Here is a 13,759-nt window from a genome sequence, read left to right on the forward strand (position 1 = left end):
CCTGGGTCAGGAGTTTGGGTTCTGTTTAGCTGGTTCCTCTGCTCTATAAGTCCTACGAGGCTGCCATGCAGGTGTCAGCTGGGGCTAGAGTCTCATCTGAGGTTTGAGGTTGTGTTAGTTTCCTGTTGCTGCTCTAATGAATTACCGGCAACTTGGTGGCTTACAAAACACACATTTATTATCTTATAATTATTGAGGTCAGAAATCCAAAATGGATCACAGTGAGCTAAAATGCATGTGTCAGCAGGGCTGTTTCTTTTTCTGGAGGCTCTACAGAATTAGCAGAGAGTCTGTAGAGTCTGTTGTCTCCTTGTCTTTTCCAGCTTCTTCAGGATGCCTGTATTCTTTGGCTCATGGCCCTCTCTCTCCATCTTCAGAGCCAGCAGTGTAGGGTAGCATCTTCAGATCTTTCTCTCTCTCACCCCTACTTTTGTCATCACATCTCTACTTGGACTGTGACCCTCCTGCTTCTCTATTTCTCTTTTAAGGACTGTTGTGATTACACCAGACCCACCCAGATAATCCAGGATAGTCTCCCCATCTCAGTGTCCTTGATTTAGAAACATCTGCAAGACCTTTTGCCATATAAGGTAACATATTCACAGGTTCTGGGAATTAGGACATTGACATCTTGGGGGCGACATTTTAATGCTAACACATCTGTCGTCTGGCTCACAAACCTTCATGTCCCTTCCACCTGCAAAATACATTGTCCATTCCAACTTCTTTAAAAGTTTCATCCTGGGCTTCCCTGGTGGCGCAGTGGTTGAGAGTCTGCCTGCCGATGCAGGGGACACGGGTTCGTGCCCCGGTCTGGGAGGATCCACATAAGCAGAAACGTCCCAAATCTCATCATCTAAATTATATAAGTCAGGCATGGGTGAAGCTTTGGCTATAACACTATAACACTTCTTTCATACAAACCTATGAAAGTCAAGAAACAAGTTATCTGCTCCCCAAAATACAACGGACAGGCATAAAATAATGGTTATAGGCATTCCATTTACAAAAGTGAGAAAACATCAGGCAAAAAGATTTCAAGCTTTAAGTGGAAAAAAAAAAAAAAAGACTTCACCAGTCTCAAGAAATTCCCAAATCCAAGTCCTTTAGGTTCCAGGCCTAGGGATGATGCCCTGTGTTTCACAGCTGTACGTTCTGAGTTTGCAGCTCTGCCCTCAGAATCAGCCTCCCTTGTTCAGGAAAAATAGCACATGTTTGCAACTGAGTAGTTATATCAGCGTATTTTCTGCCTGTAGAATTTGGGGAGTCTAACAGCCTTCTTACATTTTTTTCTCTTTCTGTCCCTTTTAATTGCAGGCTGGCAGCATTCCTGCTGTTCTAAAATTCTCAAGAACTCTATGGGTTTTCCACGTATATACTGGTGATCGCCCCACTGGGAAAGAGGCTCTTCCACAGATCTTTCTTGAATGATGCCGTCTATACTTCTGGCTTCTGCTGAGATGGCAAAGGGAATCCATGAATAATCTTATGTTTAATCTGACCTTTTGACCCTTCCAAGGTACTCATATAATGTTTTCCCGCCACACCATTGACTTTCTCCCCAGAGCATGCTTTCTTGACAGCGAGTCCCCTAATTTTAGCATTTTTTGGCAGTTAGGATAGGTTGAAATTTTTCCAAATCATCAAGTCCTGGTTCCTTTTTGCTCAAGAGTTCTTCCTTCAATCTCTTCCTTTCCTCTTGCATTTTACTATGAGCAGCAAGAAGAAAATAGGCCATACCCCTAACACTTTACTTGGAAATCTCCTCAGCTCAAATATCCAAGTTCATTGTTTAGAAGTCCTGCTTTCCACGTAACTACAGGATGCACAATTCAGCCGAGTGTTCTGCCACTACCTGGTAAGGATCTGCTTTCCTCTAGCGTCCAATAACGTTTTCCTTGGTTCCATCTGAGACCTCACTGGCAAAGCCTTTAACATCCACGTTTCTGTCAACAGTCCGTTGATGATGATTTAGGCGTCCCCTAGTATAATATAGGTTTCCTCTACCGTGTTCCTGACCTCCTTCTGAATCCTCACTAGCTGTTACTAGTTGTTCACATCCACTAAGTCGGCTCAAGGTAGTCAGGCTTTTTCTATCATGCTTCTCAAAATTCTTCCAGCTTTTGTCTGTCACTGGATTCCAAAGTTGCTTCCACAGTTTTAGGTATTTATTTAGGGATTTCCTATTGCTGTTGTAATAAATTACAAGAATGTGCTGGCTTAAAACAGCACAAATTGATTATCTTATAGTTCTAGAGGTGAGAAATATGATTTGGCTTCCACTGGGCTACAGTGAAGGTACGGGCAGGGCTGTCTTCCTTTGGGAAGCTGTAGCCTGTTTCCTCGCCTTTGCCTGCAGTTTTGCCTTGTTGGATACCTCCTCCATCTGCAAAGCCAACAGAATGGCAACCTCAGATCTCTCTCTCACTCTCACCCCTGCTTCCATCATCACGTCTCCTTCCTTGACTCTCCTGCTGGTCTCGTTCTCTTACTAGTATTCCTGTGATCACATTGGGCCTGCCTAGATGATCCAGAACAGTCTCCCCATCTCAAGGTGTTTAGCTCACTCACATCTGCCAAGTCTCTTTTCCCACATAAGGTGACATATCCACAGGTCGGGATTGTTGGCAGAATTCCATTCTGTGCAGCTGTAGAACTCATGGCCACTTGCTTCTTCAAGGTCAGCTAAAGAATGAGAGTCTGCTACCTCTAATGTTAGCTCAGGGAAGGCCTACAGCCCTCTTTTCAAGGACTCACTTGATTATGTCCAAATCACCCAGAATATTCTGCCTTATGAGTAATTCAGTGACACGGATTGGGCATCTTAATTGTATCTGCAAAATCCCTTCACCTCTGCCATGTCATAACCTGGTCATGGAAGTAGCTCAGTCCCTCCCACTCAGCAGGCTGGGATTATACGTGGTGTGTACACCAGGGGGTGGGAGTCTCGACAGCTATCTTCGAGTAGCGAAGGATCTAACGACTTCTCGTAGCGTTTAGTGCTCCTTACTTCCTTGGTTCAGGCGAAGGGCCTGGAGGTTTATTCACCATTGCATTTGCATCACAGTGCAAATGTCAACCCTGTAAAAAGGGCAAAGGACACTTGAGGATGATTATGAAAATAGTTATGACCTGACAGACCCCTGGGGTCCATGGAACACTCTTTGTGAACTACTGACTGAGAAGATGACCTCACATATTTATGTGGCATCGGGAAGATGGTTTTATATGTCTTCTGTTGTATTGAGCCATACCTTTACAGTTTCGCTTCTCTAGACAGTTGTATAAATCAGTTCAACCTTTTCTTAAATAACACACTTGAATACATAAATTCTAAACCATTCATAGTCTGCAGCCATTTCAAAGAATAAGGTAGATCTCTGGAACTGGCATAAGAAAAGCAAGTTACAGAACAGGATATATATAGTACGAATTAATTTCTATCAAATTTAAGTGTATGTGAACACAGACACGCACGCAGAAAGACACGGACATGCAGAGAGACATATGGGCAGAGAGAGACACAGAAAGAGAGACATGCACAGAGAGACACACAGAGAGAGATGCGAACAGAGACACGGACGCACACACACACAGACGGGGAGAGAGACACAGGGAAAGAAAGACAGGGAGGCACAGACACGGAGAGAGACATGAAAGAGAGAGAGACACAGAGAGGGGCACACACACACAGAGACATGGAGAGAGAGCGAGACAGACACATGCAGACCTGAAAAGATTGAGAGTAGCTACCTGTGGGGATAGATTTGGCTGCCTTTTATATTTTCTTTCTTAGGATTCTACACCATTGGATTCGTTTTTCTACTGAGCATGTATTAACGTTTATAATAAGCCAGCAGTGTAGCTGGCCTGGGCCCAGACATTCTGGCTTCACCCCAAGGGCCTCTTCCTCTGTGTGTGTGGCTCTTAGAAGTGTTTGCCCAGGAAGATGATGACCTGAAGGTGAGCGTAGGGTCAGCTCGTCACCTGGCCGTAGAGGTGCCAGCACAGGCCTCCTCATCCGCAGGTCGGCCTGTCCCCGAGGCCTGTCACGGTCCCTCAGAGCCCGAAGTCCGAGCTTCAGCTTGCTGTGCGCGCTGGTCTGCTGGGCAGTTTCCTAGTCCATGGAAGATTCGCTCCAGTGATCTAGAAAGCTGAAAAGGGGACTGGTCTCTAAGAGGTAGGCACGGTGTGATAACAGAAAAATAGTGACCCGGGCCCTCTAGGAAGCGTGTACGTTGTATCTTCATTTCAAAGAGGAAAAGAGCTGTGCTGTTTGCTCTGTAAAGATATTCTCTCTGGAAGATTTTCAGTGTTGTATGAACCATTGGGATCAGGAAGGAATCGGCTTCATTTGTCTGGAGAACGTCCTTGTACGTACCGCCTCCCTTCTCGATGTTCTTCCTGCTGCTCTTTTCCCCTAAGGTGAGGTCTACACGATTCGCTCCTTAGTTTTTAAGGTCGATAATAGACATTTGTGCACCCCTGAAGACCAGCTATTTACGTGTCAGACCTTTTTTTTCCCCTATCAGAAATGACTACGACGCTCAAATCAATCTTTAACTGTTTTCGGATTGACATTTTCTTCAGAGCTAACTGTAAAATTCACATCAAGGTGTAAGAAATACTCCAGAGAGATCCCATCACACTATACCAGTTCCCCAGTGGTAACACCTGAAAAATTATAGTACAGTGTCACAACCAGGATCTTGACACTGATATAATCTAGTGATCTTATTCAGATGTTCCGTTTTACTTGTACTCATGTCTGTGTGTGTGTCTTCACGTCTGTGCAGTTTTATCACCTTGTAGGTTCGTATATCCACCACGGTAGTCCAGACAGAGAACAGTTCCATGATCACAAAGACCCTCGTGCTGTGCTTTATAAAAACAACTGTCTCCCTTCTGCTGTGCCCACCCCCATTTCCTGTCCCTAAGCGCTAATCTTTTCTCCATCTATAGGATTTGGCAATTTAGAAAATGTTATGTAAATGGAATCACGTAGTATGTAATGTTTGGGGATTGGCTCTTTTTCACTCAGCATAATTCCCTTGAGGCCCATCCAAGGCATTGCATGTATCAATAGTTGGTTGCTTTTCCTTGCTGAATAGTATTCCATGATGTAGATGTACCATAGTTTATTTATGAAGATCATCTGGGTTGTTTCCAGTTTTGGGCTCTAGGTTTTTGTATGAACATGAGTTTTCATTTCTCTGGGATAAATGCCCAGGTGGGTAATTGCTGGGTTCTATGGTAGTCATAGGGTTCGTTTTTTAAGAATATTGCCAACCTGTGTCCCAGACTAGCTGTACCATTTTATATTCCCACCAGCAATAAATGAGTGATCCACTTTCTCTGCATCCTTGTCAGCACTTAGTGTTATCACTATTTTTTTTGGTCATTCTGATTGGTGTGTAGTGATACCTCACTGTGGTTTTAGTTTGCATTTCTCTGATTGCGTGTGCTTATTGGCCATTCATGTAAACCCTTCAGTGAAATGCCTCTTCATGTCCTTTGCCCATTTTAATCGGATTGTTTGATTTTACTGTTCAATTTTGAGAGCTCTTCATATATTCTAGACACTAGTCCTTAGATGGGTATGTGTTTTGCAAATATTTTCTTTTACTCTATAGCTTGTCTTTTCATCTTCTTAATAGAGTCTTTCACAAAAGGAAACTTTTAATTTTGATGACATCTGATTTATCCATTTTTTTCTTTTGTGGATCATGGTTTTATGGTCAAGTCTATGAACTCTTCCCAAGCCCTTAGTCCTGAAGATTTTTCTCATATCATTCCTTCTGAAAGTTCTATAGATTTACATTTAAGACCCAAAAAAGTCATCAATTTTGAGTTAGGGTTTGTATGAGGTGTGTGAGGATTAGATCAAGGTTCATTATTTTTGCCTATAGATGCCTAGTTGCTCCAGCACCTTTTGTTGGAAAGGCTGTCCTTCCTCCACTGAGTGGCTTTTGCACCTTTAACAGAAATCTCTTGAGCATATTTGGGCAGGTCTTTCTAGGTAGTTCATTCTGTTGTACTGTTCTATGTGTCTACCCTTCTGCCACTGTCTTGATTACTGTAACCATAAAGTAAGCCTTAATACTGGGTAGGCTGATTTCCCCCCACTTTATTCTTCTTTCTCAAGGTTGTTTTAGCTATTCTAGGGCCTGTGCTTTTCTATACAAGTTTTAGAATAAGTTTATTTATGTCTAGAGAAAGCTGGCTGGGATTTTGATAGGACTTGTGTTAAATATGTAGATGAATTTGGGGAGAGTTGATGTCTTTAAGGGAGTCTTCAAATCCATGAACACAGTATGTCTCTCCATTTATTTATGTCTTCTTTGATTTCGCTCATAAGCATATTGTAATTTTCAGCCTGCAGGTCCTGTACATGTTTTTCAAGTGTACAGCTAAGTATTTCATTTTCTCTGGAACAATTTTAAATGGTTATGTGTTTTAATTTTAGATTCCGTATGTTCATTGCTATCATATGATTGATTTTGATATTTATTGCTCCTGTATCGTTAGACCTTGCTGAAGTCACTTACTGATTCTAGGAAGCGTTTTTTGTAGGTTCCTTGGAATTTTCTACATAGATGATCATGTCATCGGCAAATGGGGATAGGTTTATTTCTTCCTTCCCAATCTGTATGTCTTTTATTTCTCATTGCAATGTTGAACCTCCCATGCTATGTTAAATAAGAGTGGTGAGAACAGTGTCCTTGGCCTGCTCCTGATCTTCAGGAGAGAGTGTTCAGTCTTTCACCATTAAGTCTGACAAGAGCTATGGGTGTTTTCTAGATGCTCTCTATGAAGTTGAGGTACTTCCCTCTATTCCTAATTTGCTGAATTTTTTTCATAAATGGATTTTCCATGTTGATAAGATTACAGGCAGACCTCGTTTTATTGCGCTTCACTTTTTTGCACTTTGCAGATATTGCGTTTTTACAAATTGAAGTTTTGTGGTGACCCTGCGTTGAGCCAGTCTATCGGTGCCATTTTTCCAACCGCATTTGCTTACTTCGTGTCTCTGTGTCACATGTTGGTAATTCAAAACTATTTGAAACTTTTTCATTATTATTATATTTGCTGCGGTCTGTGATAAGTGATCTTTGATGTTCCTGTTGCAAAGAGATTACTACTCCCTGAAGGCTCAGATTATGGATAGCATTTTTTAGTAATAAAATATTTTTAAATTAAGGTACATACATTTTTTGGGGGGCATAATGCTGTTGCACTTTAATAGACTACAGTATAGTGTAAACATAATTTTTTTTTTTTTTTTTGCGGTACACGGGCCTCTCACTGCTGTGGCCTCTCCCGTTGCGGAGCACAGGCTCCGGACGCGCAGGCTCAGCGGCCATGGCTCACGGGCCCAGCCGCTCCACGGCATGTGGGATCTTCCCGGACCGGGGCACGAACCCGCGTTCCCTGCACCAGCAGGCGGACTCTCAACCACTGCGCCACCAGGGAAGCCCGTAAACATAATTTTATGTGCATTGGGAAACCAAAAATAAAATCATGTGACTTGCTTTATTAATATTCACTTTATTGCAGTGGTCTGGAACCATCCCCACGGTATCTCTGAGATATGCCTGTATATGATTTTTTTCTCCTTTAGGCCACTGATACTGTAGGGCACATTGTTTTTCAAATGTTGATCCAGCCTTGCATAACCAGAACAAGTCCCATTTGTTCATGATGTATAATTCTTTCTATACATTCTGTTTAGTTTGCTAATATTTTGTTGAGGATTTTATATATTAGTTCATGAGAGAGATTGGGCTGTAGTTTTTTCTTAATACAGTCTTTTTCTGTGTTTATTATCAGGTTAATGCTGGCCTCATAAAATAAGTTGGGAAATATCCCTCCTCTTTATTTTCTGGAAGAGGTTTTATAAAATTGGTGTTAATTCCTCTTTAAATGCTTGGTAAAATTTACCAGTGAAACCATCAAAAAGCCTGGAAATTTCTTTTTTTAGGAGCTTTTAAATTAAAAATTTTGTTTCATTAATGGTTATAGAAATATTCAGGTTGTGTTTTCATCTAGGTTGAATTATTTTTTTATTGTGGTAAACATACTAACATAGAATTTACCATTTTAACCTTTTTTTTTTTTTTTTTTTTTTTTTTTGCGGTACACGGGCCTCTCACTGTTGTGGCCTCTCCCGTTGCGGAGCACAGGCTCTGGACGCGCAGGCTCAGCGGCCATGGCTCACGGGCCCAGCTGCTCCGCGGCATGTGGGATCTTCCCAGACCGGGGCACGAACCCGTGTCCCCTGCATCGGCAGGTGGACTCTCAACCACTGCGCCACCAGGGAAGCCCCATTTTAACCATTTTAAATGTACAATTCATTGGCATTAAGTACATTCCCAGTGTTGTACAACCATCACCACTATCCATTTCCAGAACTTTCTCCTCATCCCAAACAGAAACTCTGTACCCAGTAAACAGTAACTCCTCATTTTCCTCTACCCTGAATCCCTGCTAACCTCTGTTCTACTTTCTGTCTCTAAGAATTTTCCCATTCTAGGTACCTGAAATAAGTGGAATCATACAAGATATGTCCTTTTATGTCTGGCTTATTTCACTTAGCATAATGTTTTCAAAGTTTGTCCATGTTGTTGCATGTATCAGAATTTCATTCCTTTATAAGGCTGAGTAATATTCCATTGTGTGTATGTACCATATTTTATCTGTTTATATAAATTGGCAGACGTTTGAGTTGTTTTTAGCCTTTGTCTGTTGTGGATAGTGCTGTATTGAACACTGTGCAGGTATCCGTTTGAGTCCCTGCCTTCAGTCCTTTTGGGCTTATACCTAGAGGTGGAATCGAAGGATCAGGTAGTAATTCTACATTTAAATTTTTGAGTAATCACCAAAGTGTTCTCCACAGCAGCTGCACCATTTTATACATTCCCACCAGCAACATACCAGGGTTCCAATTTCTCCACATCCTCACCAACATTTGTTATTTTTCATTTTTCTTTTGATAATAGCCATCCTAATGAGTGTGGAGTGGTATCTCCTTGTGGATTTGATTTATATTTCCCTAATGACCAATACTTTGAGCATTTTTCATGTGCTTATTGACCATTTATATATCTTCTTTGAAGATATGTCTATTCAAGTTCTTTGCCCATCTTTAGATCTCATTTTTTAAATTGTTATAGGAGTCCTTTATATAGTCTGGATTTTAATCTCTTACTGGATATATGATTTATGAATATATTCTCTCATTCTGGGATTGTTTTTTGATTCTCTTGATAGTGTCCTTTGCACAAAAGGCTTTACTTTTGATGAGGGCCAATTTATCTATTATTCCTTTTGTTGCCTATGCTTTTGGTGTCATATCCAAGAAGTCATTACCAAATCCAATATCATGAAGATTTTCCCCTATGTTTTTTCCTAAGAGTTTTATAGTTTTAGCTCTTATGTTTAGGACTTTGATCCATTTTGAATTAATTTTTATATATGGTGTAAGGTAAGGGTCCAACTTCATTCTTTGGCATGTGGATATTCAGTTCTTGGTACCCTTGTCAAGAACATATTGACCATAGTGTTATGTCTGGGCTTTCTGTTCTGTTCCGTTAGTCTCTATGTCTGTTCTTATGCCAGTACCACACTGTTTTGATTGCTGTAGCTTTGTAGTAAGTTTTGAAATCAGGAAAGTGAGTTCTTCTTTTTCAAGATTCTTTTGTCTATTTGGGTTCTCTTGAGACTCCATATGAATTTTAGGACGGGGTTTTCTAAGTCTGCCCAGAAAACTGTTTTGGATTTTGGTAGAGATTGCACTGAATCTGTAGATTACTTTGGGTAGTATTGTCATCTTAACAATATTAGTCTTATGTTACGTGAACATGGGATTGAGTTGAGTTGTGATAGTTTGTGGATTTCAAGGAATTGGTCCATTTCTTCTAAGTTGTCAAATACACAAAGTTGTTCATAGCGTTTTCTTATTATCCTTTTAATAGTGCAGAATCTATAATGATATCTGCTGTTTCATTCCTTATATTAGTATTTTGGGGTTTTTTTCTTCAATTATATTTGTTAGTAAGGCTAGAGGTGTATCAATTTTACTGACTTTTTCAAAGAACAAGCCGTTTGGTTGATCTATTTTACTTTCCTATTTTCAATTTCATTGATTTCTGCTCTTACATTATTTCCTTCTGCCTGCTTGCTTTGGGTTTGTTTTTCTAGTATCTAGCTCGTCATTTTCTAGTATCTTGGGTTAGGAACTTGGATTATTGATTTGAGACCTTTCTTTGTTTCTAATTTAAGCATTTAGTGCTATAAACTTCCCTCTCAGCATTACTTTAGTTACATCTCCCATATTTTGATACGCTGTATTTTCATTTTCATTAGGGCTATTTATTCTTAACATTTCATTTTGAGACTTTCTCATTGACCGTTGTTTTATTTAGAAGTGTGTTGTTTATTTCCAAGTGTTGAGAGATTTTCTTGTTTTCTCTTATTTGTTTTTGGTTTGGTTGTTTCTAGTTTGATTCCATTGTAGTCAGAGATACCACTCTCTATCACTTTAATACTTTTAAATTTGTTGAGGTTTGCTTTCTGGTTCAGGGTGTGATCTGTTGGTGAATATTCCATGGGTGCTTAAACAGTTACTTACTCTGCTGTGATTGGGTAGTGTCCATTATGCCAGTTACATCCCGTTAGTTGATTGTGTTGTTTAGTTCTTCTATATCCTTGCTGGTTTTCATTCTAGTAGTTCTGTCAGTTGCTGAGAGTAGAGTATTGATGTCCCCAACTATACTTGTGGATTTGTTTATTTCTTTTCTCAGCTCTGTGAATTTTAGCTTCATGTGTTTTGAGACTCTTGTTTGGTGCATACACATTTACGATTGTTATGTGTTCTTGGTGGATTGATCCTTTATCATTATGTGACATCCCCCTTTATTGCTAGTGAGAACTGGCAGGTCATGTCTTACTGTGTTTTTAACACTCTTTCCAGAAGATTCAGACTTATAATTCTTTGATCCATAGACAACCCCAAGGCTCTATCCAAAAAAGATAGGTAATGCATTGTAAATTACCTGGGCAATTTGAGGATTACGTTATTGATCTGTAAAAGTCATTGAGGTTTTTGTCCCCACAAACATTGCTGCTTCTATTCTAAGTGCTTACTGTATACAGCACTGTCTATGCCTTTCCCTTCCCTTAAGTTTCCTGTCCCTCTGCTACCTCCAATTATAGGAACAGTTATGGGAGTCTTGAAGTTCAAGAAAAACTACTGGAAAACTCCTGTGTGGCATGCTACGTAATTGATGTGCAAGAAGTCCACAATTTTAAAGGAATATGGTTGAGCTGAAAGACCTAGTATTGACAGCAGTAACCACACTTATATACAATATTTTGTTGGTGTTGTAACCACTTTCAGCTGATGAGACACTCCCATACTCTACTGGGAACATAACGTCACTTCATCCCTGGGCAGTATTACCTGTGATTACGGTGCCGGGTTGAGAGTGGTGACAGCCAAGGCTTGGAGCTCTCAGGGGTTGTGCTCAAGCTCTGGGACCCCCTGAAGCATGTGGTCATCTCCTGTAGATCTGGGCTCAAGTCCCAGCTCCACTAATCACCAGATCAAATGTGGGATCATGTCCACCTCGCCACCCATCCTGTGAAGAAAAGCAAGCAGCACTCGTCTCATGTAAACCCTCTTACATGTCTTTGTCATCCTCAAGGTGGTTCTTCAGAGGCATTAGAGGGACCTCAGGACCAGGACAGGAGTGCTGTGCTCATGCTGTGACTTCCCTGAGCCGTGCGGTGGCTGCGGTGTGTGTTACTAATTGTGCTCCCCTTGCTGTCCCCCTTACCCCTTTAGGGGGATAGGACCGTGTCAGCACCAAAACCAGGAGACCGGGAGCGACCAGAGCTCCAGCAAAGCCTGCAGGTAACACGGCTGTTCTGAGGAGGGCACTAAGGAGGGACCCCGTGGAGCTCTCTGGGGCCATGTCCAAATGAGCTACCTGTAATTTAACCAACTGACTTTGTCTTTTATGTTTTAGGGCCCCCTGACGAAAAAGAATTTGACTTGGCCGATGCCTTGGATGATCGAAATGATCAAGATCATGGCCACAGGAAGCCGAGTGCAGGAGGAGGAGGTAAGTCACAGCTGGTTGAAGGCACAGGCCAGTGCTGTAGCTCCCCGGTCAGGGTGTAGCTCATTAACTACAACAGCCCACAGAGCCTCTCCTGGCCTGGCAGAGCTGGGGGCACTTCAAAGCCCAGGAGAACCCTACAACAGTGGTTCTCAAGCGTTTTGGTCTCAGGACTCCCCAGATTATTGAGAATCTCTGTTGAGATGTGGGTCACATCTATTGATATTTATCATCTTTGAATCTAAAACTGGAAAAAAATTAAAATGAACAACAGCAAACACACACGTTAATAACGTAAATAGCAGAGTTTATGAGAAATAACTATGGCAAGATAAAGACGATTTAGTGAGAAAAGTGTCATTGTACATTTTTGCAAATTTCTATAATGTCTATCTTAGTAGGAAAGCTAGGGGACTTCCCTGGCGGTCCAGTGGTTAAGACTCCGCACTTCCTGGTTGGGGAACTAAGATCCCGCATGCTGTGGTGCGGCCAAAAAAAGAAGAGCTAGACTCTCACATCTCCATCTCCTTCTGGGCTCAAGTTGTGATACGTTGTTACAGTTGATGTATATAAAGGAGATCTGGCCTTATAAGAGATACGCCATTGAAAAGGGGAAGAATATTTTAATAGACTTTTCAGATCATTGATTCACATCATTTTTCTTTGGTAAGACACCCAAACTCGACCACTGGTTGTTTCTTATAGGTTAAGTGCAGTGTAGAATGTGAAACCATATCAATGGATTTTCCATCGTTGAGTTCATTAAACTCCCCAGGGATCCTCATGTACTTTTTAGTGGAACTTTTACCCATTCATGGTTTTGTGCATTACGCATTGGTCATTTGGAAAATATTGATGTTCTTAAGTCTTTTGACCTTCCAAATAATGCCATATTTCATTATGCAGTGCCCCAAATTCACATCTGTTAATATCACCACCATCTCATTAGAAAAAGTCTTTAAGTGTTGGAAAGTTGTTAAGCTCGCAGTGGTAGATATAAATTTTTCAAAATTCTCTTTTTTGTTTGAAATATTATCACTGGCAACAAGTACTGCCAGTGGTTTTCTTTAAAGTGACAGCCCCGTTTTATTCATTTTCAAGAAAACACCTTCCAAATACTCAAGCTGCCATAACCATAGTTAGCCCATCATTCTTTCTTTCTAGTAAAAGTAGTCCTTCATGACGGAAAGCAGCTGATACAAAGCAGAATTGAAACAGTCGCACATGTGCTGTTTTGAGTCAACTATAGGACTTTGGAGTGGAACAGAAATGCTGTAAGCGTGCTTCCCACTTCATCACAGAATATTAAAAGATGTGTACTCAATGGTTGAGCTATAATAAAATTAATTTTTTGGTTTCCTTGTATTAGTTTTCTGTTACCACCATAACAAATGATCACAAGCTGTTTCTTTTGGTGAGGAGTTCAGGAACAGCTCAGCTGAGTTTTTCTCTTCAGAACCTCATACACCTTCAGTCACAGTGTCATCCAGGTCTGCAGTCTCAGCTGAGGTTGGGTTGTCTTCCAAGCTCGTTGGCAGAGAACCGTTTCCTTGCAGTTCTAGAACAAGTGGCTGCTTGCTTCTTTAAGACCACCAGGAGAAAAAACAGAGACTAGACGGAAGGAGAGAGAAGGGGGG

At 41.1% G+C, this 13,759-nt stretch overlaps 1 protein-coding gene across 1 annotated transcript in view; it reads left to right on the plus strand.

The window, feature by feature from the left end:
• CD99L2 (CD99 molecule like 2) overlaps nucleotides 1-13,759 on the plus strand; it is an 87,580-nt gene that overhangs the window by 47,018 nt on the left and 26,803 nt on the right. The window contains exons 5-8 of the mRNA XM_024740682.1: nucleotides 1,318-1,371; nucleotides 3,932-3,963; nucleotides 11,854-11,914; nucleotides 12,030-12,125. Coding sequence (XP_024596450.1) covers nucleotides 1,318-1,371; nucleotides 3,932-3,963; nucleotides 11,854-11,914; nucleotides 12,030-12,125 — 243 coding nt within the window. The remainder of the gene's footprint in view (nucleotides 1-1,317; nucleotides 1,372-3,931; nucleotides 3,964-11,853; nucleotides 11,915-12,029; nucleotides 12,126-13,759) is intronic.

Source organism: Neophocaena asiaeorientalis, unplaced genomic scaffold (assembly GCF_003031525.2).
Source record: "Neophocaena asiaeorientalis asiaeorientalis breed wild unplaced genomic scaffold, Neophocaena_asiaeorientalis_V1.1 scaffold823, whole genome shotgun sequence".
Lineage (NCBI taxonomy): Eukaryota > Metazoa > Chordata > Mammalia > Artiodactyla > Phocoenidae > Neophocaena > Neophocaena asiaeorientalis.